The 21,995-nt window shown below is 38.2% G+C and overlaps 1 protein-coding gene across 1 annotated transcript in view; it reads left to right on the top strand.

Moving 5' to 3' along the window:
* The first annotated feature begins 19 nt into the window (after positions 1-19).
* LOC147148739 (uncharacterized) overlaps positions 20-21,995 on the top strand; it is a 34,115-nt gene continuing 12,139 nt past the window's right edge. Inside the window, exons 1-4 of the mRNA XM_086028325.1 lie at positions 20-138; positions 771-860; positions 6,661-6,766; positions 15,409-15,502. Coding sequence (XP_085884451.1) covers positions 780-860; positions 6,661-6,766; positions 15,409-15,502 — 281 coding nt within the window. The 5' untranslated portion in view covers positions 20-138; positions 771-779. The remainder of the gene's footprint in view (positions 139-770; positions 861-6,660; positions 6,767-15,408; positions 15,503-21,995) is intronic.

A 21,995-nucleotide genomic window follows, 5' to 3' on the forward strand; every position in this document is an offset into this window, starting at 1 on the left:
TCGGCACGTTCGATTTTGTTATTTTTGGTGTACCTAAGCCACCGTAGTTTCCTCTGCATTTCCGCTTCCTCTCACGAGCGCGCAGTCCGAAACAACGACAACATCCACGGCAATCCGGCGATTCTGCTATTTGCTCAGGCAAGTGAGCGTTTAGTTAATAAATCGGGCAAAAATAGATCTGGAGTGTAGTGTGTGCCCCGCATGTACAATACAACCCGTGAGCAAGTAACTCAACGTCTGAAAGTCGTCCGTTTTAGTCTCCTCTACAACGGACCCCTGGTCCAGCCTGACTATTTGCATCCGTACTTAATTTTGACAGTGCATTGTATTATTGAGTAACAGTTTTGCACTAATCATTGATTTATGTTTAAGTAAGACCAGGGAGAAAGGTGAAAGGCTAGCCACTAGCTGGTTGGCAAAATGACTTGATGACAGACTGTCTACCTTCTATCATGTTGATGATTTCGTTTCAGATGGTATATGCACTTTCTTCTTTCATTATTGGTTTGATTAAAACCAGATCTGAAATCTATTGTGTAAATAAAATGATGTTAATCCCAATAGATTGTTATGTGTGTATTAAGTTAAATTGACTGTCATTTTGAGTTCAAAGAAAGAAAAATTAAGTTTAAAATTTTATTAAAAATTAAGTTTATTTTTCATTATTTTACAAAGAAATCGTAATCGTAAAATCGGGTTTGAGAGAAAATAATCGGGATTTTCTTATTAGGCAAAATCGAACAGCCCTAATGTCCGTGTCTTCAAAACAGGTGACCTTGATGACCCCCTTTAGCTTGGGAGAGAAGGAAAAAAGAATACACGGAGCCAGGTCATGCAAGTGGGGAGACTACTACAGCATGGTGAGGTTCTTCTTGGACAGGAACTGTCAGATGCTTAGATCACTGCCCAATTTTAAAAAAATGGCTGGACTAAGCATGGCTGGAAGTGGATTTTAGTCCGGCCCACTAATCGGCCCTCATGCGTTTGACGTGGTCGCGAGGCGGCCAAATTTCATCTCAGCCTACTCAGCTTTTTAGGCTTCTTTCTACTCCCGCGTCAGCGCGAGCGACAACTGCCGCATTGATTTACGTGACCGACGCATTGTGCTGTTGGCGACAGGTCTGCAACACATGCCACGCACCCATCAGGAATTCTTGCTGCCTAGATCAGTCCATTATGTCACAGGTCCATTATGTCACATGTTGCGATGACATTCAGTTTCCCACACGGAGAGGAGAGAGAGGATGCGGCTCGCAGCTTGTTGCTGCTGCAAAAGCAAACTAGTTTGGCAATAGAATTAAATGCATAGTCTAGTCATCTCGGTGATGGTCCCTTTATGGTTGTAGGAGGTACGATATCCATTGTTGTCGCTGTCTTTTTTAAGTGACGCCCCCCGACTTGGAATTTAACTGTTTCAAAACAACTTGTGTCCGGGATTATATTAAATTGCGTGCAGCACTCAAGTGGCGTCTTTCCTACTTCCGGAAATACGCCGTAGCAAACCTGCTGTGTATAGTGGTTTGCTGGAATGCTTTTATTTTGAAGGCCGTGAACGAAGGGAAGTGCGGAAAATAAATAACATGTTGAATGCGACTTCTGGCCGTCTATTGGACCCAAATAATTATACAATACGACAAAACCAACCCCATGGCTCGCAATGGAAGTAAGCACACGCAGTTGGGTAAGTAGTAAAGTACTCGTGGCGCATTTTGAAGCGTGTCCACAGCCGGTTCGAATAGTAAATTAGCCAGCTAATGATCCTTAAGAAGCTTCTGCCGTTAGCATCTCCTGCGGCGGCGTCAATCACGGACACTTTTTTTGGGGGGGGGCCCGGACGGCGGAACGGGGCGGGGGGGTGATCATTTTTATGAATAAGGGCGGGGGGTCGCGGCCGGAAGGGTACCCAGGTCAAGGGTGGAGGGTCGCAGCCGGAACAGCAAAAAAGGGTCAAGTGCCCAGCTCTGAGTAAAAGTAACCCAATTTACTCAAAAGCCACAACTACCCAGAGAGTGGGTTAGGAAAACAACTCGGGACGTTTTAGTGTGTAGTGTACATTTTGTTTCTCATGCAATAAATATATCCCCGTATAATGAGTATTACTTGTTCAGAAGAGTACACATGTTCATAAATCTTTTAATATAGTATTTTATCTTGAATTTTGGGATTATTTCTGTTGTGAAATTGATAAATCCAATGTTGCAAATAATATGAAAGGGACAGAAAATAAAAATAACATTTGAAGCTCAGTATTAAGGAGGGATGGAATGCTCGAAAACGCCCCCCCTGATTTAAGTGAAACAAAAGAGTGAGCATTATGTGGCCAGACCATGGCCAAAGGTCATAGCAATGCCTTTCCTCCAATTATAATCTTTTACTAAGTATAGGACAAAAGTGTTCACACAACGATTTAAATAGTTTCCAAGGGACTGCCTATTGGCAAAAAAGGTTGGCTAATGCAGATTTAGTGTGCTGCGATCTGTCCCAGTGCTAAGATCGGGGCCGTTTCGCAACACTGGTTCCATGTCAGTGTACACTCATTATCGCGGGATTACAGCCACGCTTAGTTTAGAAAGCAACACAACTTTCCTTCCCAGCACTCCTGAGAAAAGGCCATTTCTCAAGCACAGTAAGCCACCACAACGAATGTGCTCAGGGAAGAAAAAACAGCCCGTCAAATAAAGGGGTCACTGAACAAAGAATGCTTTGAACGCTTCTAATGACATCACACAGAAGCACTTTGATTGTGCTGGACACTCCATTTGTATCAGGTTTAGGGAGGCTGCTCAAAATACCTTTTTCGAGGAAGCCAAGCAAAGTGCGTTGAAGGATCCAACATCACTGCACCTGACCAATAATTATGTTGCCACCAAACATCAAAATTAATTGATTGTGATGTAATGTACCCATGGCATGAAGGACTGAAGGACAATAAAACACATTACGTTGCATCTATTTAGGATCTGGTGTTTTTTAATTTATTCAAAATGACGGTCTATGCCTCCTGAATATTGTGACAAAATTGAAGTATATGTAGGGCTAAGGCAATACATTTAAATTTATTGCTCACGACATTGTTTTTTTTCACCAATTATTTTAAGCAGCATCCGTATTTCAAAGTGCATCACTAACGTGCAGTTCACTAACAACATGGCTGAGATCAGAGGGAACGTTCACAAAAGCTGAGTTAGCAACTTTTCTGAACCACAAGTGACTAGCAACTTTAATTCCAGCTAAGAAACAGACAACAGAGAGGGGAATCATTTTCATGTTCTTTTGTTTTGTACGACAATGGTGGATCAATAAGTAAATCACTAAGTAAATTGTGCTCAAAATCAACATTTTCAATGAGTTGCGAAAGCAAGTGATTTATCAGCATGTTGGAACCTTTGACCCCGGATAAGTGCTTCCTAGCTGCAAACATTTTGCAGAAGTCGCCTTGCCTGACTTGTACGACTCTGCGTGATAAAATGTGGTTAAGCAAGCTCCATGCGGTGCGGTGCTGTGCTTCAATTTATGCACCAGCCGAGCCTTGCAGGTAGATGACTCAATGATGCTAAATGTTTTAACCTTTGTAATGTTAATTTATTAAGTATTGTGTTTGGAGGAAGAACACATTTTTAAAATAAAAAATACTTGTTTGGAACAATTTCATTGACATTTGTTTTTCTATAAATGAGAGGGGAAAATAGGTTTAAATCAGAAGATGGATATTTGTGAAAAATTATGACATTTTATTTCAAGGTCATATCGCCCATCTCTTGAGAAGTACAAACTGAGAAATTGTGAATAAATCTGGGAAGCGTTTGCTCAAAGAAGAGAGACCCACACAATATTATTTGGAGAATGGATTGAAAAGTCTCCCAGTTTATGGAATGGCAGAGAAACACACTATGGGAAGGGTGCAGACCAGTAGGCCTACAATTCCAATTTGCTGTATGTAAATAAATTAAAGTTAGATCAAAGTTAATTGATTCATAATTCCATCATACTGAAACTACACACCAACATGATTTTGTTTTGAGATGGGAGGTGTAAACATGAGAAATCTTTGATACAGCAACTTTAGATTGCAGAGGTGTACTTCACAGTTGTGGCTTGTCAGGGGGTACAACATGACAATACAAACACGTTATTTGTCCTCTTTAAATCAAATACATGTGACGTAAATCGACGACGTTGTCGTAATTCACGCCAAGACAAAGACTGCTACTAGAACACAACTAGTACTTTCAGGTAATAACTTGGTCACTTCGTCTTTCACTTTTTCTTTCTCTTTCTCAGACAACATTGAGATGACAATTTACTCACCTGGCCCCTGCGTGATCAACACCAAAAAAGTGTGGCCACTTAAAACAGCTCATTTTGTCCAACAAACCTGTTTCAGACACTTTTTTCTGGCGACTTAACCACCACAGACATACCAATACTAAAGTTAGCCACGATAATACATTTGAACTGTATTTATATTATAGCTAACATTAAGTTGTAAACTTGACTTTTATAACAACTAGCCGCCACTAGTAAACCGACTACTATTCCCACAATGCGCTGCACAAATACATGGTGATTTTCACATAATTTGCTTGTCCTTGAAAGTGATACTTTACTTATTTGTTTTCTGTATATGCACAATTTTACATTTAAAAACGTATATGTGTTCCACATAAATATTGAAGCATAATTATTTAAAATTAAAACAATTAGAATCATTTTGGCTGAACACTCTTAAAGGTGAGATGAATCCGCAAACATGAATCATGTGCAGAATCAAGTTAATATTGTACATTGCCTTACTATACAAACCAATTTAAAGCACTCATAAATGACATGACATACTAGCATCCAAGTAGCCACCTTACCATATTAGTAGTTAAAAGACCTCCTCAGTTGTGTACAATTTAAAAATCCCGAAGATAGAAGACAAGTTCAATTTAGTTGTTGTGTGTCTGCCTCATGCTGTAAGTGTGTGCAAGGACTTTGAACATCTCTATCTGGCTTTGGCAGCAACCTTACTGAACTACTTAAGTCTTGTGAAACATTTAGAGGTGACTCCTGTGGTCAAGTTCATATGAATGAAGAGAGACACACTTATTTTAGCTTGATTAGCAAATTAGATGTATTTATTCATCACTTCTCTTATGATATAATCTCAGTTGCGAAAATTGATAGAGTGGGTTTTTGGTGTTTTTCGCTGCCTTGGTGATGAAATACCGCGTGTGATAATCAGAACCAGGCATTTTACTAACATTTCCCAGTCCGTTTACCGCCTTCCGCCTGCAGCCAAGTTATCATTCCGCCGCCATCCTTTTTGTCCGGCCGGAACAAATAGTAATCACCTATAGGCCGGTCCGTAAACAGGCTTCCATTTGCGTTTTCCGTCTAGAAAATTCGATTATCAGCCGGGCCGAGTATTGACCTTTTAAAAAAAATCTGTTGGCCGATAATAAATCAATTTAAAACTGTGTAACTTCAAGGAACTATTTATTTAAAATTTCAGTTAACTTTACAAGAGTTTCTACTGACAGTGGGAACACTCTATAGCTTTTATTTTTGTTTGAAATCAAGACAAAAATAAGTGAAATGTTAACATTTCTGTCATTTTGAAATTTTGGAGAACTTTATTTACTGTAGAAAATTATTGAGAGCTATTGTTTAAGTTTTCATGTCACGTTGTAAGACATGCTGATGACGCTGGGAGCTCCCTGAATTTTGGTAGAATTTTACAACAAAGATGTATATTGCCAAAATTAAAAAATGTATAATGAGTAATAAAATTTACATTATGCAAATCGGAAAAATTGTTCTATAAACGTGCTTAAAGATGTTTCAACAAAGTAAATAGTTTTAAAAAAATGTACATTTTGGCACCAATATTTTCCTTTTTTTTAAAAAAAATGAATATCGGCCCCAAATATAGGTTATCGGCCTCCTTGACTACTGGGTATCGGTATCTGTACTGAAAAAAAACATATCATCTATCTCTAATTAGTAGTGGTGACTGTGCAGATTAGTGTTAAAATGCTTTTATTCCACAGTTTGAGCTCTGCAAGCAGCCGTTCATCACAAACATTCACCGGAGAGCAAAAAGAGAAGTCTGAACACCGGAAAGAACACGTAGGTGCCGTCTAGCCCACTGGTTGCCAGTCTAACGAAAGCCCGGCTGGCCATTGGCGCAGCCAGGGCAGGAGGAGGCTTTACACATTGCATGAGACAGAGCCACCCTTTAAAACTAGGCAATTTCACCTTAGCAATAAATACACCGTAAATATGTTTGTCATTTTTTTATCCTTGGGTATTTGGATGAAAGCATGCCACAGACATTGTATGGCAAAACACCTCAGCGAAATGCATATTTCTTCTTAATTATTATTGCCAAAGAACTCTCCTTGGTATTTATCTAATTCCCGTCAATTCTGAATCAACCAGCACTTTTGCAATTTTTGGGTACTGTCACCTTGTGTTACTAATATCATCTATTGTGACACATAAAATATTCCTGAGTTGTCTTAATTTTTGAGAGATGAGTCAAATGACAATGCCAAATTGACCTCTTTTCTGAGATGTCTTCACATCGTAGGTTGTATTCAGACGAGGTGAGGTTATAAGTACATGCATGTGATTCATTTGTGAACTTTAGTAACATTTACCCTTATCTTTTAGGGTTCTTCCACTGGCATTAAAGAGGAACTACGAACACGCAATGTAAAATGGTCCCTTCTTGTGCTTGGCTTAGATGGCCTTCTAATGACCTTCCCTTTTATAGACAGTAAGTGCATGCAACATCAAAATAATCAACTTGCCTCCCATAGTGAAAGTTAACAGTTTCACATTTAGTCCAACACAAGTTGTCATTTAGGCACTTCGGAAATTATGGATCTATTTTATTAATATTAGTTTTGTTCTTCATTTTGTGCTCCACAAAAGTTGTTGGCGAGTTGACTCCCATTGAGTCGTTATAGCAAAATATCGCCTCCATATTAAGTCATGTAACCCCGAAGGCCTCCCGGGAGTCCTGGCTAATTCCAAGTGATAGTTTTCTTGTCTTGTGCTCAGTGCCGTGCTGCCACTATCATAATCAATGAGCCTTGTAACATTCAATTAGAACATAATTGGGTTTGTGGAAAGCAATGCAGATTGGAGCCGACATGAAAAAATAGCATAGCACCTTTGGCATTTTCAGTACAGCTGAACTGGGTCTACCAGTTCATGAAAGTACTGTGATGGTGACAGTTTGGTTATAGTCACTTCTATAAGGGAAGTCAACCCAAACATATTTTTTTCAAGAATCTGTTCCCAGTAAGCCCACTAGTTGAAACACAGCATTCTGATTAATATTGCGTTTGTAGAATAAGAGTTAAGCATCTAAATCCAGCCGTTTTTAGCCATCTCAGCCGTTTTTAGCCATTTTGTCACTTCTGTGACTTAAAATGACATCACAGATGCTAAGGGCTCAGATAACGACCAATCATGGCTCAGCTTCTGAAAACAGGTGCGCTGTGATTGGTCGCTACCTGAGCCCTGAGCAACTGTGATGTCATTTTCAGTCGACATAAGTGACAAAATGGCCGCCCCCGGAGATGATTAAAAACGGGTGAATTAACTCTTATTCCACAAATGCAATATTTACCCGAATGCCTTGTTTCAACTATTGGGCCTGCATAGAACATATTCTTTAAAAAAATGTTTGGGTTGACTTTCATTCTAAGGAAAAACATGTTTTGTAATCCAGCTAGTGTCCCAAAACAGACATTGTTCTATTATAGAGATTCTACAATATTTATATGTTCTACTAGGTTGCACTTAGACGTGAAATGTTGATTATTCCTAAGCATTCACTCGAAAAAATCTATTTCAGTCATACTGGCTGCGTCTGTTGATATATTGCTGTGATTTTGGCCGGTCTGAAAAGATGCGATTTATTTTCTTTTTTATGAGCTCTGAAAACGGGACGTTATATGTAAGGTGACAAGTACAAATCTTCCTTTTCCTATTAGCTATGAAAGTGCTTGTGGTTAGGTTGGTCTGTGAATTCATAGCACGGAGGCAGTGTCGAATCACCTCATCTATAATGTCAAATGTTTCGTAGACAATACATCACCCACGATAATTTACATGCTCTTGAATGGAGTTTTCACAATGTACTTATCTTAAAAGACATCTGGGTTAGTGTGGTTAACCTTTTTAAGCTTGTGTATTACCATGTTCAAATTCATATTATTTGCTTTGTTACTTTGACCTACCAAATAAAATGGAAGAATGTGCAGTAGTCTGTTGAGAAGGAAAATCATTTTAAATGCAGATTTACAGACTTTTGGTGTGGGTTTTTTTCCCCCTCTTCGATTTGTTTTTATTACTGTTTTAAAATGTGATTGATGACATACTTGCCATGTCCTCTATTCGGCCATTTTCTGTGTTTGTTGTTTGGGAGATCTAGGAAACGTAAATTTAAAGACCCTGCTTTTGCTTTTGTGTGCGGCTGTTGTTCACGTTGTGCTGTGGCTTGCTGGTGTGTTCTTCATTTTTGAACGCTTCCATCTTATAACAGTGGAACTGAAGGGTGGAAAATAAATTAATATTGATACATGTTTAAGGCATCCCACTTTATTTTTTGGTACTCTGTAAGATTGCTATGTTCTGACACGCTCAGCACCCGACAAATCAGCTGTCAAAAAACTAAATGTATTTTTACTGGACAAAGACATTTACCATGCAAGTTTTGATATGAAGAGAAAATGTGCGATGAATTTAGATTTGCCACATGCAAGACTGATGGTATATTTGCATGTTTCACATCTCTCGGTTTTTAATTATGAGATGAATTTTTTGCCCAGCATGTCAAAAATAATTGCTTTCAAAATTGGAGCTTTGCCAAAATCTCCCACAAGAGCTAATTGAGGGTAGCAAGTGCTGATGAGTTTGTTTGACCATGTGGGCTTGTACAATTGCATATTTTGTGTGTGTGCGTGCATGTGTGTGCGTGTGTTCGCAGTTTGCGTTTACAGACTGCGTTCATGGTGTATTATTCACATCTACACTCATCGATATTTCTTCTCATTTAAACACACGTGACATGTATAAACACAAAGGATGGCAAATCAGCAATTTCAGGTGTTAGCGGGGTTAATGCTCAAGGACAAGGACACTTGTCTATCAGCCAATCAGCAGAGTACCTCTGTAGTCATTGGGAGAATGGTCCAGATTGAGAGAGGTGGTTCTCTCCTCCTGATCCGGTGTTCGATCGGTCCTGATGAATAATGTATTCGTAGAGTGAGTCTGCAGATGGCTACTGTGTGTGTTGACAGAGCTTTGACTTTCACATGTCTCTGTTGGCATGAGGCTGAATCAGAAGCCTGTCCGGGTTATCAGAGGCTGTGCGCCACATCCTCTTATGCTCGCTCCAAAAAAAAAAAAAAAGAAAGTATTTTATGTTCAGATATAAATAACGTCACAGTAATTTCAATTTGGATGACCAATTCAATCTGAAAATATTAACACCGTGTTGAATTTTGTGTTGTAACGCAAGAACTTAAAAAATACAAATGTGAGTGTTGGTGGTAATATGGTGTATTGTAAATTACGGAAGCGTGGAACTGCCAACGTAGAGTAAACATTTTTGACTGGCAAAAATTCAAAGTATTTGCAAGTACGTTTGAACATATGTGGAAAAAACTTAACATTTTTCCCGTAATGCCACAGGGTATGCGCGTGTGCAGTCAATACCCCGTGGCATTTTGGGAAAAAATACAGAACGTAAATAATGCACTGCAGACATAATGATAAATCATTACAATTATGAATAAACAATGCTTACTTAATTTTCGAACATATTGGTATATTGTAGGCCAAATGGTAATAAATAGCTTCTTTTTTTTTTTTTTTAACTTGCCCATGCGCAAGTCAATACCCCATCACGTTATGGGGGGGAAAATGCCAAGTGTTTAGCATTTAGCCTACAAGTACGTCTTTGCTAATATGTTCGAACGTGGCAGTTCCACGCATCCCTAGTAAGTGCAGCAAAGTAATAAATCAGTAATTATTATCCCGTTGTGAGCGTGGCATGGACTGAGTATTAGGTTGAATTTGTTGAACACAGAGAGCTAAACTGTCCTGTGAGTTTCCCCGCTACTCCTGTGCGTCACCGTAAATAAATTGCAGTGGTTGCTTTGAAGACTTGGGAGGCGGTCATTGGGATGATTTGTAAAAGTCGCTTTGTCCCAAATGGCTGAGTGGACGGGAATGTGCGTGTGTTCTCATCTCTGTCAGTCCCATTGAGACATTGCCGTCGCACCGCAAAGGTCCCCCGCAAAGATCACTCACACCGGCCTCCATTAGCAAAAGGCTGCTCGCCACATGTCGCCATGTGAACAAAGCGCTGGTTTCATCTGACACCAGAAGGGGGGTGCCAGCCACCATAAATCAGGTTTTAGTGAAGTAAACAATTCTTATTTCTGAATTAAATGGCTGGTAGCACTCCAGTTAGAAAAGACTTATGAAGAGATCATTGACATAAAGTCTGATGTAAAGTAAAGTACTGAACAGTACAGAACTAGGAAGTCAGCTCTAACATGCTATTATTTCTTCATTTGTAGCCCCCCCTCCCACACACATACACATTTAAAAAAACAATGTCGCAATTATATGCTAGAGTTGACATGTATTTGCATTTGTGGATCCTCTCACTGTCAGTGACATCATCACATTGATTCCTGCAATGGTCATCACACTTACAAGTGACTCATATTTCCTAGCAAGGTTACATGCATGATAATCTAGTCAGGGAATCCCGAGGGGGTGTGGTATAGGTTGGCGGGCTTGCAATACATCCTGTCACGTCCGATTTCCCCTTTTTCGGTTTACTCTCTAACGTTGCTTCCGGTTTAATTCCCGACACATTTTCATCATGTGATTATCTCACTGAGCTCAAGGAGCGACTCGGTACTCTTACCAAGCACCTCACCTCATTAGGATGGTGGCAGATTGTCATTAACACGAATGTGCCGCAGTGAGTGGAAGGACATAGCGACACCTCGGGATGCGTTCGCCTATAGCAGACCCCAAAGGAGTAGGTTGTAATATCAGACATTGCGAGTGATGACAGGCCTGAAATACGGTAGCACATGATTCTGGACTTAACTGAAATTGAATACATTGTTAATTTTATGCATATGACATGATCAAATAGTTTTGAATCAAAACCTTGTTTTTTCTGAGAGTCTCCAATGTTTCACACAACTCACAATCATAGTAAGATTTGGTAGCATTTCATATGTAAAATTGATCTCTCTGTGAATGTTAGCTACCCTCCCCTCCCCCTTTTTTTTAAAGGACATTTTTTCGCTGCTGGGAATTTTCCCTCTTAAGAACAGAAGCACTCAGCACTGTATGCTTCCTACGTACTTTTAATCAGGCTGCAGCCCTTAGACACTACATGCCTTCAGCTGTTTGATTCAAAGTACCACATTTTAATGTTTAAAAAAAAAAGAAAATCCAATATTGATACAAATTGTCTGAGGCCTTTTGGATTCTTCATTTTCATAGTGTATTGTCATCCCCTTTATTTTTCTTCTCCTCAGAATATTATTATGTGTGACTACCAGATATGTTTTTCCCAATGGCAAGAAAAACAATGCAGGTATATGATATACATATATTTTTTTATTCTTTATTTCTTTGCCTGTTCTTGTTCCCTCTCCATCTTACTACAATGGCTATCTGCTACAGCACGTTTTATCCTTATCACAGTAAAACCGCTTCTGCAAGCAAGAATTTAATTGTTAACATTTCTCCATTTGAGTAAGTAGGATCTGCAACTATCCATCTTGCGCTGTAGTCGTGGTTACTAACAGTATCATCTCCCCAAGCTCTTGTGCACAATGCTGCTGGACAATTTAATATCACCCGGCCTCATTTAGTCTGCGATTAAGTACAAGTCATGCAAATAATCGGCATTGATTTGCATCTGCGCTGCAGACAATGATCGATGCTCCATTGTTCCCACTTGTGTATGCTGTTCATCCCGTTTGCCAGCATACCGGTCATTTTTAATTTTTATTTAGTAACTCACATTCTCGGATAAAGCACATTGAAAGGATATAAGAACATGGCTGCATTTCTGTTGGCAATATTGACTGTTCTCCTTTGCTGAGAGAAATTGATTGACAGGTAGAATCCCAGAAAGCCTCAGCTCCACGTAATTACTCAGGGTCAGAAGCCGGCAAACAGGTGTAAACCTCCACATCCCATATCTACTCTCTGCTTGCAGTTTTTTCCCCTTCTTCTTATAACATGTCTTGCTTGGAATTACTTACTAGTCTATTCCCCAGCGATTGAGCCAGAAGTGTGTTGCAGCAACACCAGCAGCATATACTGTGTATATATATATATATATATACACACACTTCTTTTTTTCATTAGATCCCCAAATCAAACTCAATACTTGCTGGGATTTAACTTGACTGCCTGACATCTTATATCTTAATACACCGACATGAATCAGACACACTACACATTGTTTGTAATTATATAGAAAAGTAAAGAAAGCCTGTATTGTAATGGTGGTACAACAAAATTAATAATGCTACATATTTGAGGTGCAGGTTAAAAAAAATCAAGTCAAATCACAAAAACAAAAAACGAATATATATCAATACCCATGTTACATATTGTAGTCGAGGATTAGCTCACTAGTTAAAAGAAGTGGGAGGTATTTGTTAATTAATAGCTTAAAATCGCTCTTGTCCTTATGACGTGCTTTAAGCGAAAGTGGAGTACTTCATAGTGTAGTAGCGAATGTTTATTGAAGAAAAAGAGTTGTTCGGGGTCATCAGTTTCATAAGTATTGATTGGCCTGCTTGCATGTTTGTCAATATCTCTTTTTAGACACATTTCTCCATACCTTGAGAAATACTGCTGAACACAATTGTTTGTTCAAACAGTAATATTGAGAGCATGCCACAAATTTGTGTGCCTTTATGAACTTTTCAACTGCTTATCAGGAAGTCATTTTTGCACAAAGAAACTGTACATTGGCTTACTTTTTACTTGTCATTTATTATTTGTTTGGTAAATGATGACACCTAACACCTGCACACGGAGTATTTCTTTAAAGATATTTTATATATACTGTAAACAAGAAACGCATGAACAATAATTCCTAATTGTGCTTACTGAGAAACACTATTTTAACTAATATTACTTCCATTATTGGTAAACGGATCAGAGCTTTTTGGAATACCGTCTTTAATCATAACCATTGAAACCCGGCAACGTGAGTCTTGCCTGGCGACAGTAGGTTGTGCAGGGGAATGTTGATTTCACGTAGCGCTGAAGAAGACCTTGCAGTGAAGATGAATGCGGCTGTATTGTGTCGCAGTAATTATCCAGATGACTTCCATCAAAAAAGCGAGCTGTTTGTTCAAGGTTGCCATCTGATGTGACGTGCAGTGTTCTTGAAACCTGTTGAAAAGCTGCAGCGTGTTGTGAAATGGCCTGTTGCTTAGGAACCAATGTGACTCCATGTATGCGTAAGAGCAGGCTTTGTTCAGGTCTTGGAACACCAATTTTTTAATCTATCATTTTTCATGTGCACTAATGGAACTTTCCTACTTAAATGCCAATGCAAATTTAAATACTTGTAATTTGTTACTGTGTAGCCAAACAAGCAGGGAATGATAATCTCATTGTGTTATGACTGAGCACTGTGCAAATATATGTTTATTTCCTCTTTACATTTAGAATATTGAGACTGATGTGCGAAAACACCTTCTTAGGTTATTTTGAATTGTGACAGAGGGTTAGGTGTCATAAAATGACACCCATGTATTTATAGCTGGTCATTAGTGGTTACATTATATCTTCCATCAATTTTCTATACAGGTTATCTTCATTAGGGTCACGGTCTTACTGGGGCCTATCCTAGCCGACCTTGGGCGAGAAGTGGGGTGCACCGTTGATTGGTTGCCAGCCATTTGCAGGGCACAAATATAGACAAATAACTATTCACACCTATCAACAATTTTGATTCTTCAAATAAGCATTATGCTTACTTGTGTAAAAAAAAAAGAAAAATGTCTTAAAAGCCATTCAATATTGCAATAGTAGAAGTATCCCACCCATTTTTTTTAACCCTCCCCTCATGTATTATTATTATATTTATTATTATTGTTAATGTTATTATTATTATTGTTGTTAATATTATTATTATTTTATTTTATGGTCATTCTGGGGAAATGTTTGTAATTTTATTTTAGACCACACGCAGTTTTATTATTTACTCAGTTTGGCGCTCCAGCGAATGTTAAAAAGAATGGAAACACCAAACTCTGGGATTCACCCAACCTCGAAGATACTTTTGCTTGGACGCCGCCGGTTTTTGTTTTTTGTATTTTTTTAACACAGTATCGTGCTTTTTGTTTTTTGAATACTTAGAACATTTCTTTTTAAATTATAATGTTTATGAATTGTTCGTTATTTTGGTGCATGTCTACTCCACCTAAACACTTTTGCAATGTTAATTGAGATTTTGTACCTTAGCTTTCTTGATAAATGGATTTAAACAGAGCTGTGCATTTTACTAAAATTGAGCGTCCTTTATTCGTCATCCGTCTGCAGTGTGGGTACCCTTCCGTCGTCCGTCATTCGCTTTTTCTTCCTGGGGGGAAAAATAGGCCGGTCCTCCTCTAATTTTAAACGGCCGTCCATCGACGAGTCCGACTAAACTAACAAGGAAAATTAGATGACTTCTAATTGAACTGGGCCCCGTTTTTAATATTGTGACCCAACCTGAAATGATTTCAGATGAAATTGAGTCCCTCTTTGTTTTTATTGTGTTTTCTATTTCTAGATGTAATTGCTGTTTAGTGGACAGAGTGTTTTTTTTTTTTTGTATTAGCTTTTGTTTTGGAAAAGTTGGAATTTATAAACAAAATGTATTTTAAAAAACGAATAGTAGAAGTATGGTATGTTAGACATTCAGCCACTTATTTAAGTACACTTGCACAAGATAATGAAATTACTGTATATATTTTTAATCACCAAATTCCACTGCAAGACCTTTTTGGATGTAAACAAAATTTTCCACAAAAAATTCCACAGGATACTGTTGCATATGTATGTGTTGGGATATAATATTTTTTGCTGCCATGATGGATTTTCACATTCATACATACGGCACCCCCCCCCCCCATAAAAAAAATTAAAATAAAATCTGTCCTTGATTTAGTGAAAAGCTGAGGATGCCATCCCGCCCTCACACCTTGATTCGCACCTCCCGCTGGGAGGGAGAGTGCTAGTCGAATGGAGATGGCGCAGGCAGTTGCCATCAGTGGGGGCAGCATCATCGTAGCTGCAGCTCTTCAAATGGAATGTGAGGTTTTCAAGCCATATAGTCATAAATATTTCATCTGCCAGCAGCTTTGAGGAGACGAGAGGGGGCAGGCCAACCAGGCACCGGCCCAGCGCTTCTGGGCTTCGAGCAACAAACCGCAGCTCTCAGAGACAAAAGGTAGAGATGGTGGAGGGGGCTCTTGGAATGTGAAACAACAATAATAATAATAGTTGTTACAACACAAAACACAAAAATAGTTTTGAAAGCCCTTGCACATTACATAAACTTAATGTTTATCTTAAATACTATATGTGAGCTCAGGTCTTTACAAACAAAGAAATTAACAAATTAAACACAACAGTTCATTGATATCATTTATATAACATGACATTTCTTTATTTCTTACACACAGATGACCAAAAGCGCACTATTCTTGATAATATTTGTCTTTATTTTGAAATCTTGATTAGAAAGGTAATTTATTGTTAATGAGCTTGCTATCAACTGCAGCCAAAAGAGTATTTTTAGTACTGTGCTGAGAAGAAGCTGAATGTGTGTCCTCACAGGTTCCTAAATAAAAATGTACTCGACGACTGCGCAAGCTAAAAGCATCTCGAGGTCGTGTGTCATAGATCCTTGATTATTTTTTTGTAAGATGAATGAGAAACATGAATATGTGCTAAGGTAAAAGCTTCCTGTCATGAATTGCTGTCCCCTTCCCGTAAGCGGCCGGTGCAGCGCTGAAAAAGGCTGCAAATTTAATGACTTTTTTTTTTCCTGGCACTTGTGATCGTCGAGGGTCATAGTCTGTGTCAAAGATAATGCATTCTGGCGTTTGCATCTTTGTTCAAGCAATCTGTGTGACCGTAAAAGTGCTGCTACAAATGACTGCCAAAGGTGAACTACTGATCTAGTTTCCCTGTAAAGTTAGACCTCTTCTAATTTGATGAGGGGTAGGCAGAGTAGCCCAAAAAATTATTAAAGTAAGAGTACTGTTACTTTGAAATAATATGATTCAAATAATGATAAGTCTGTCAAATTATTACTCCAGTGAGAAAACTACCCAAGTACTGAATAACTGGTGAGTAACTTCTAATTGTTAAATAAATGGGCATAAATGAAAATCTTAGATCTTTATTTATACTCATTCCAGCACCACCCAGTAAATTTCAAAGAGTACTTTTTACTCTATATTTGACTATATTTGGCCCCATTCTAAACATAGTAAAATTTACACTTGGAAGAGAGTAAAATATTCGGAATGAATTTTACCCCGAAACAAAATTTGGACCGATATTTACTTAAAAAAAAAAAAAAAAATAGTAATGTTTTTTTGTAAAGTACATTTTACAAGGACAGTTTTTAAAGTGGAAGTCAACCCAAATATATTTTTTTCAAGAATATGTTCTATGCAAGCCAACTAGTTGAAACAAGGCTGCTGGGAACATTCTTGATGTGTTTAGCTTGATTTCCCTTTTAAGTACATTTTAATTGCATAGTATTAGTTTATTGAAAAGAAGTTACTCAAGGAACAAGCCCACAACCTTCAGGTTCAGAAACTCTTGAGTGATTTTTTTTAAATGTATTTATTATTATTATTATTATTATATATATTTTTTGTAAACTAATACTACATAGTAAATTTCATAGAGTACATTTTTTATGCCTAATATTTTACTCTCAAATTTTACTGTTTACTGGGACCAAATATAGTCATTTTAGAGTAAAATCTACTCTACCAAATTTACTGTGTATTCAAGTAAAATCTACTTAAAAACTTTCCTTGTAAAATTTCCCTAGAAATTCTGAGTGAAAAAAGCCCCCCAAAGATGGCTAAAAATCGGTGGATTAACTCTTATTCCGCAAACACAATATTTATCAAAATGCCTTGTTTCAATTAGTGGGCCTGCATAGAACATATTCTTAAAAAAATATGTTTGTGTTGACTTCCCCTTTGAACTACATTCTAATGTTGAATGAGAATTCAAGTTACTTAGCTGCTTGGTAATTTTCCAATAAACCTTTGTAGAACTGCCCATTGCTGGCCTTAGAATCTCTTCGCATATGCTTCATGTTTGAGGCTGAGAAGCCTGACCTACCCGGATGGATATTGCTTGGTTTGTGCAAACCGCTTTCTTCTCACTACTTTGTGATGTGTTCTACATTGGTTTCCAAATCCAGACAGCCAAATAAAAGGGATGAAGGGTTTGGTAAATTGATGGTGGGTCTATTTATTCATGGTGGCGATTCCAGATCAAGCAGTGGCATCCAGATGAAGCTGTGAATTTGTTCAACGGATTAAGGGCAGCATGATGTCACAAGGGCACTTGAGCCCAGAGCAGTGTGACTGGAAGCAGGTGGCACGTTTCTTGCGTCCCCGCTAAGAAGGATTATAGGCCTCTGAAGGGAGAGGGATCATATTTGATTAGTGCGTTCTAAAAGTTCATGTGATTAGCTTGGCATTTTGAGCTGCACTCCTGATTTCATTGCAAGTGTGGTTTATAAGATCTTGCGAGAGAATCTCGAATGCTTTGCAACATTTTTGACTCCTGTGGAATGCAGTTGCAAAATTTTTGACTCCTGTGGAATGCAGTTGTGCTTAGCTTCTGATAAATGCTAATGACTGAAAAAAAGTGGTACAGAAAATGAATGGATTGATGGACATTTCATTTGGTAGCATATTTCGCTCTATAACTTTCTGGCACTATGAATGTCTGCTGAAATTTTGAAAAGGCACATTTTTAGATGTGTATTAAATTGTTGACCCATTGTGGAGCTATTCTTAATGCTGTGGCAGACTTGTTGGTTCTGTGTCTGTTTTCATTATCGCTTGTGATCAGTAGCATAATTACACAATACTGTTTACAGGGAGAAATCCTTTGACAGGAAATCTCTGCTGCTGTGGGTGGAGGAGTTAGGAGTGAGCGGTTGCAAACACCAACCCACGCACAGCAATCTATCTCCCGGGAGGAGAGACTCTCCATTGAGCTCCCAGAGCTGAAGGCCTACAGGGAGGCTGAGCAGTCAGAGTGCAACACGACCAACTAAGATCAAATTCAGCTCTACTTTGTACATGCAATTCAAAAGGCGAAGTAGACTTGAAAAAAAAATCTGTCTGGGTCAAGTATTTCAAACTTGTTTTTGTCACATGTAGTCAGTTCAGTCCTTAGCGGATTCCCAAAAATAGTGTTATGGTAGCAAAACTGTTGCATTTTTGTAGTGCTGCTAATTCAGAACGCTTGATGATGAAATGTTTCCCTGTTGTGTTTTGGGACATAATTGTCAGCGAAAGGTCATTCTCAGTCAGTGATTTTTAATATCTGATGAAAAAAAAAAACCCCAGAGCTGGTGCTAATTGGTCGGCTCATTCATGCAACCATGTTTCTGCCTGCAAAGTGACAGAATAATTACACACAAGGCTACATAAGCACCGTCATTGAGTGTGGGAGTGATAGCAAAAAATGTGAAGGGAATGCTGATGGCCCAAGTAGAGCATTTTTTTCTGAATCCTCCTCCCTTTTGTTCACAAGGCCGCCTTTCTCGATGACTCCTCCCATTTGCGGCAAAACGGCATAATTGGTGGACGGCAAAGTCACACGTTGACAATTGATTCGGCGTCACAACTGTTGCTGAGGTACTTTGAATGGCTAGTTGGCCATCACAGCGTTTTATTCGCCTCTTTAGTGCCAGAAGATGGCACGGAATGTGTGACAAGTGTGAAAATCTCTGCATTAGCCAGTTTCTCATCAGTTGCCCAGACAACAGGATGACCGACACTGTGCGTCGTGGCTGGCTACTTGCAGCATGTGTTATCGGGCTTTGATTCACAATGGGCTGGTCCTCCCTTGATTTGACTTCTTTCAAATAGTCTGCCAAAAGAAATATGGCAGACACATGCTGTCTGCAGATAGGCCTATTTTAAAAGAAGCCGGAGGAAGCTTGAGTTCATCCTCAGTTCAGAGCCCATGTCGAGCCAAAGCTGAAAGCACAATGCCTTCAATGTACACCTATTTCAGAAATGCCTTCAGCACTGTGACATTAGTCTTGAAATACAGCATCTTTCTATTGTCCATTATAGAAACTACCTGAAATACCCTCTAAATTGCATGCTGAGATTGTTTCTAAACACATTATACATATTACGTATATACGTTGTGTAAAAGACAGAAAGCAGTTAGAAACACTCTTCTCTATAGTATGTTAAATTTAGAAGAGAGATTTGTTTTTCCTTTACAGTAACTTCGATTGCAGGTTTGTAACTGTAATGCCCTTGCATGTGGGAAAGGAGAGCCACAGTCACGAGTGCATTTTTCAGCTGTTTATTGAACGCCAGGTGGACAGTAAAACACAGTGAGCACACTCACGCACAAGCTGCACAAACAATTGACACACTGATCCACAGACATCACACCACGCCCACCAACCACCCACCAGGCCTCCACCACTTAAAGGCACATGCATATACACACACACACAACCATCCAAACAGTATTATATATACAGTTTATGCTTGCCTTTTTTTTTTTTTTTTGTGCTAAAATGGCAAATGGGGTTGGTCTGGAAGGTGTCCCCCATGATAAACTGAGGTTCACTGTAATTGCTGGTCTTAAAGTTGTTGGGTTTTTTTTCATATTACCTAGTAGAAACTTTATTACTTCTATTTTGAGGAGACCTTTTTAAATTTGGGATCACCTTGGCTTGGACCACACATCATCATCATCATCATCATGATAGCTGACTATCGCGAGCAGATGAGAGCCGCCGGCCCTGTCTGTGATGGCGGGGGAGGCTCATCATGGTGTCTGACTGTCTGTGTGCAGCAGCGTGAGGCTGGGCTGCCTGGGACTGTTGATATTGAGTAGGAAGGAGTGCCCCGGGCACCATTCATCAAAAAGAAGCCTTTTCTACTTTGGGAATAGACATGAATAATCCATGCTTTCTTTACCCTTTCCAGTGTGTATCCCATTACATTTGCTGTAGCCTTTACTTGGAAAATCCTCTCCCTCTCTTTGTTTTCATTCATTCTTACATTCTTGTTTCTTCAGAAAAAAATTACCTATATAGAGTATCATGTGCTTTTTGATGATGACTGTAAAAATGATGACAAATAAGATTATTTCTATTACACAGCACAATGGTCAGATAGTATGCGCAGGTTCATCTGCATTGTACCAAATACCGGTAGTCCAAATGTGTCAAATATTCATATTTGTATTTAATAATTTAATGTAGCTATGATAGACTATATGTCTATTAACATGATGATTTGCAGGCTGAATATGAGAAATGATACAGATTTTAAAACCCTCCTATTATGTTGTTTTTTTAAACAACCAATGTTCATAGGTCCGTATAATCCGCTCTAATGTTCAATCATCAAAAAATATCACAAAAAAATGCAGTTTTTTTCAAATGAAAAATGAAGGCCAGCAGACAGTTTTTTTTTCCTTCTAGATTTTCCAAACAGGTCTATCTGACCCCCAACATAGCTGGACGGTTGAAATAGATGAGCAGGACAAAGCACAAAAAAATGATCAAAAATGTTCTAATTATATTTCAGAATCTACCAGTCGAGTTTGGAACTTGATGTTAAATCAGCTCCAGGCTGCTTCTATCCTGTGTGTGAAGAACACAGTTCATGGATGCATTGTGTTTTTGCGAGGGGTGACTTTCTAGTTTGCAGTTTTTTATGATGGTTGTAAACATTGATTTGTACATTGTCATTAATGAAGGACCCTCTTGAGACCTACGAGGTATAATCACTGTATGTCAAGTCCCTGCTTGTATTAATCTTTTTTTTTTCATTTTAAATCTCAAAAGACATACATCAGCATCACTAGCCTTCAACGTGATCAACACTTGCCTCGTCCATTAGGCAGTGAATGAAGCAGAAGACGTTTCATTCCATAAATGATATCTTAATGGACTACTGCCCCACTGTAGCAGTAAACTTACTGGAGCCAAGTGCCAAATTGAAGCCATTTCCTTCGTTTTTATTGTGCTGGCTCACAACCCTATTTCCAGCTGAGGTCTCTTACTGTGAACTAGGAAGGCAGCTTTATTTCACCCACACTAGCAGGACTCACTCGGCACAACTTCAATTGTCCCAGTGGGCCAAATATAGTTTTCAAATTGAATTGAATATTCTCCCATCAAACATTAGTGAGATTATATTAGGATCAGTATATAGTTAGTAGTATATATATATATATATATATATATATATATATATATATATATATATATATATATACATATATATATATATATATATATATATATATATATATATATGTATATATATATACATATATATATATATATATATATATATATATATATATGTATATATATATGTATATATATGTATATATATATATATATATATATATATATGTATATATATATATATGTAGTGTATTGAGTGGGCAGTGTATTTTTGTCTCAATTTTGCCCCTTCACGACAAAAGAGGGCAAATGCCAGATAACTCTGTTTTATAAGATTATCCTATAAAATCATCCTGTGGTTTAATACGCGTTAAGAGTGATTTTGTCCTGACAACAGGGCCCAAAATGGGTCGACAATCTTAATGTTTTTTATATATATATATATATATATATATATATATATATATATATATATATATATATATACACACACATACACACA

Source organism: Filicampus tigris, chromosome 4, assembly GCF_054856515.1.
Source record: "Filicampus tigris isolate MCC_2025a chromosome 4, RoL_Ftig_1.0, whole genome shotgun sequence".
Taxonomy (NCBI): domain Eukaryota; kingdom Metazoa; phylum Chordata; class Actinopteri; order Syngnathiformes; family Syngnathidae; genus Filicampus; species Filicampus tigris.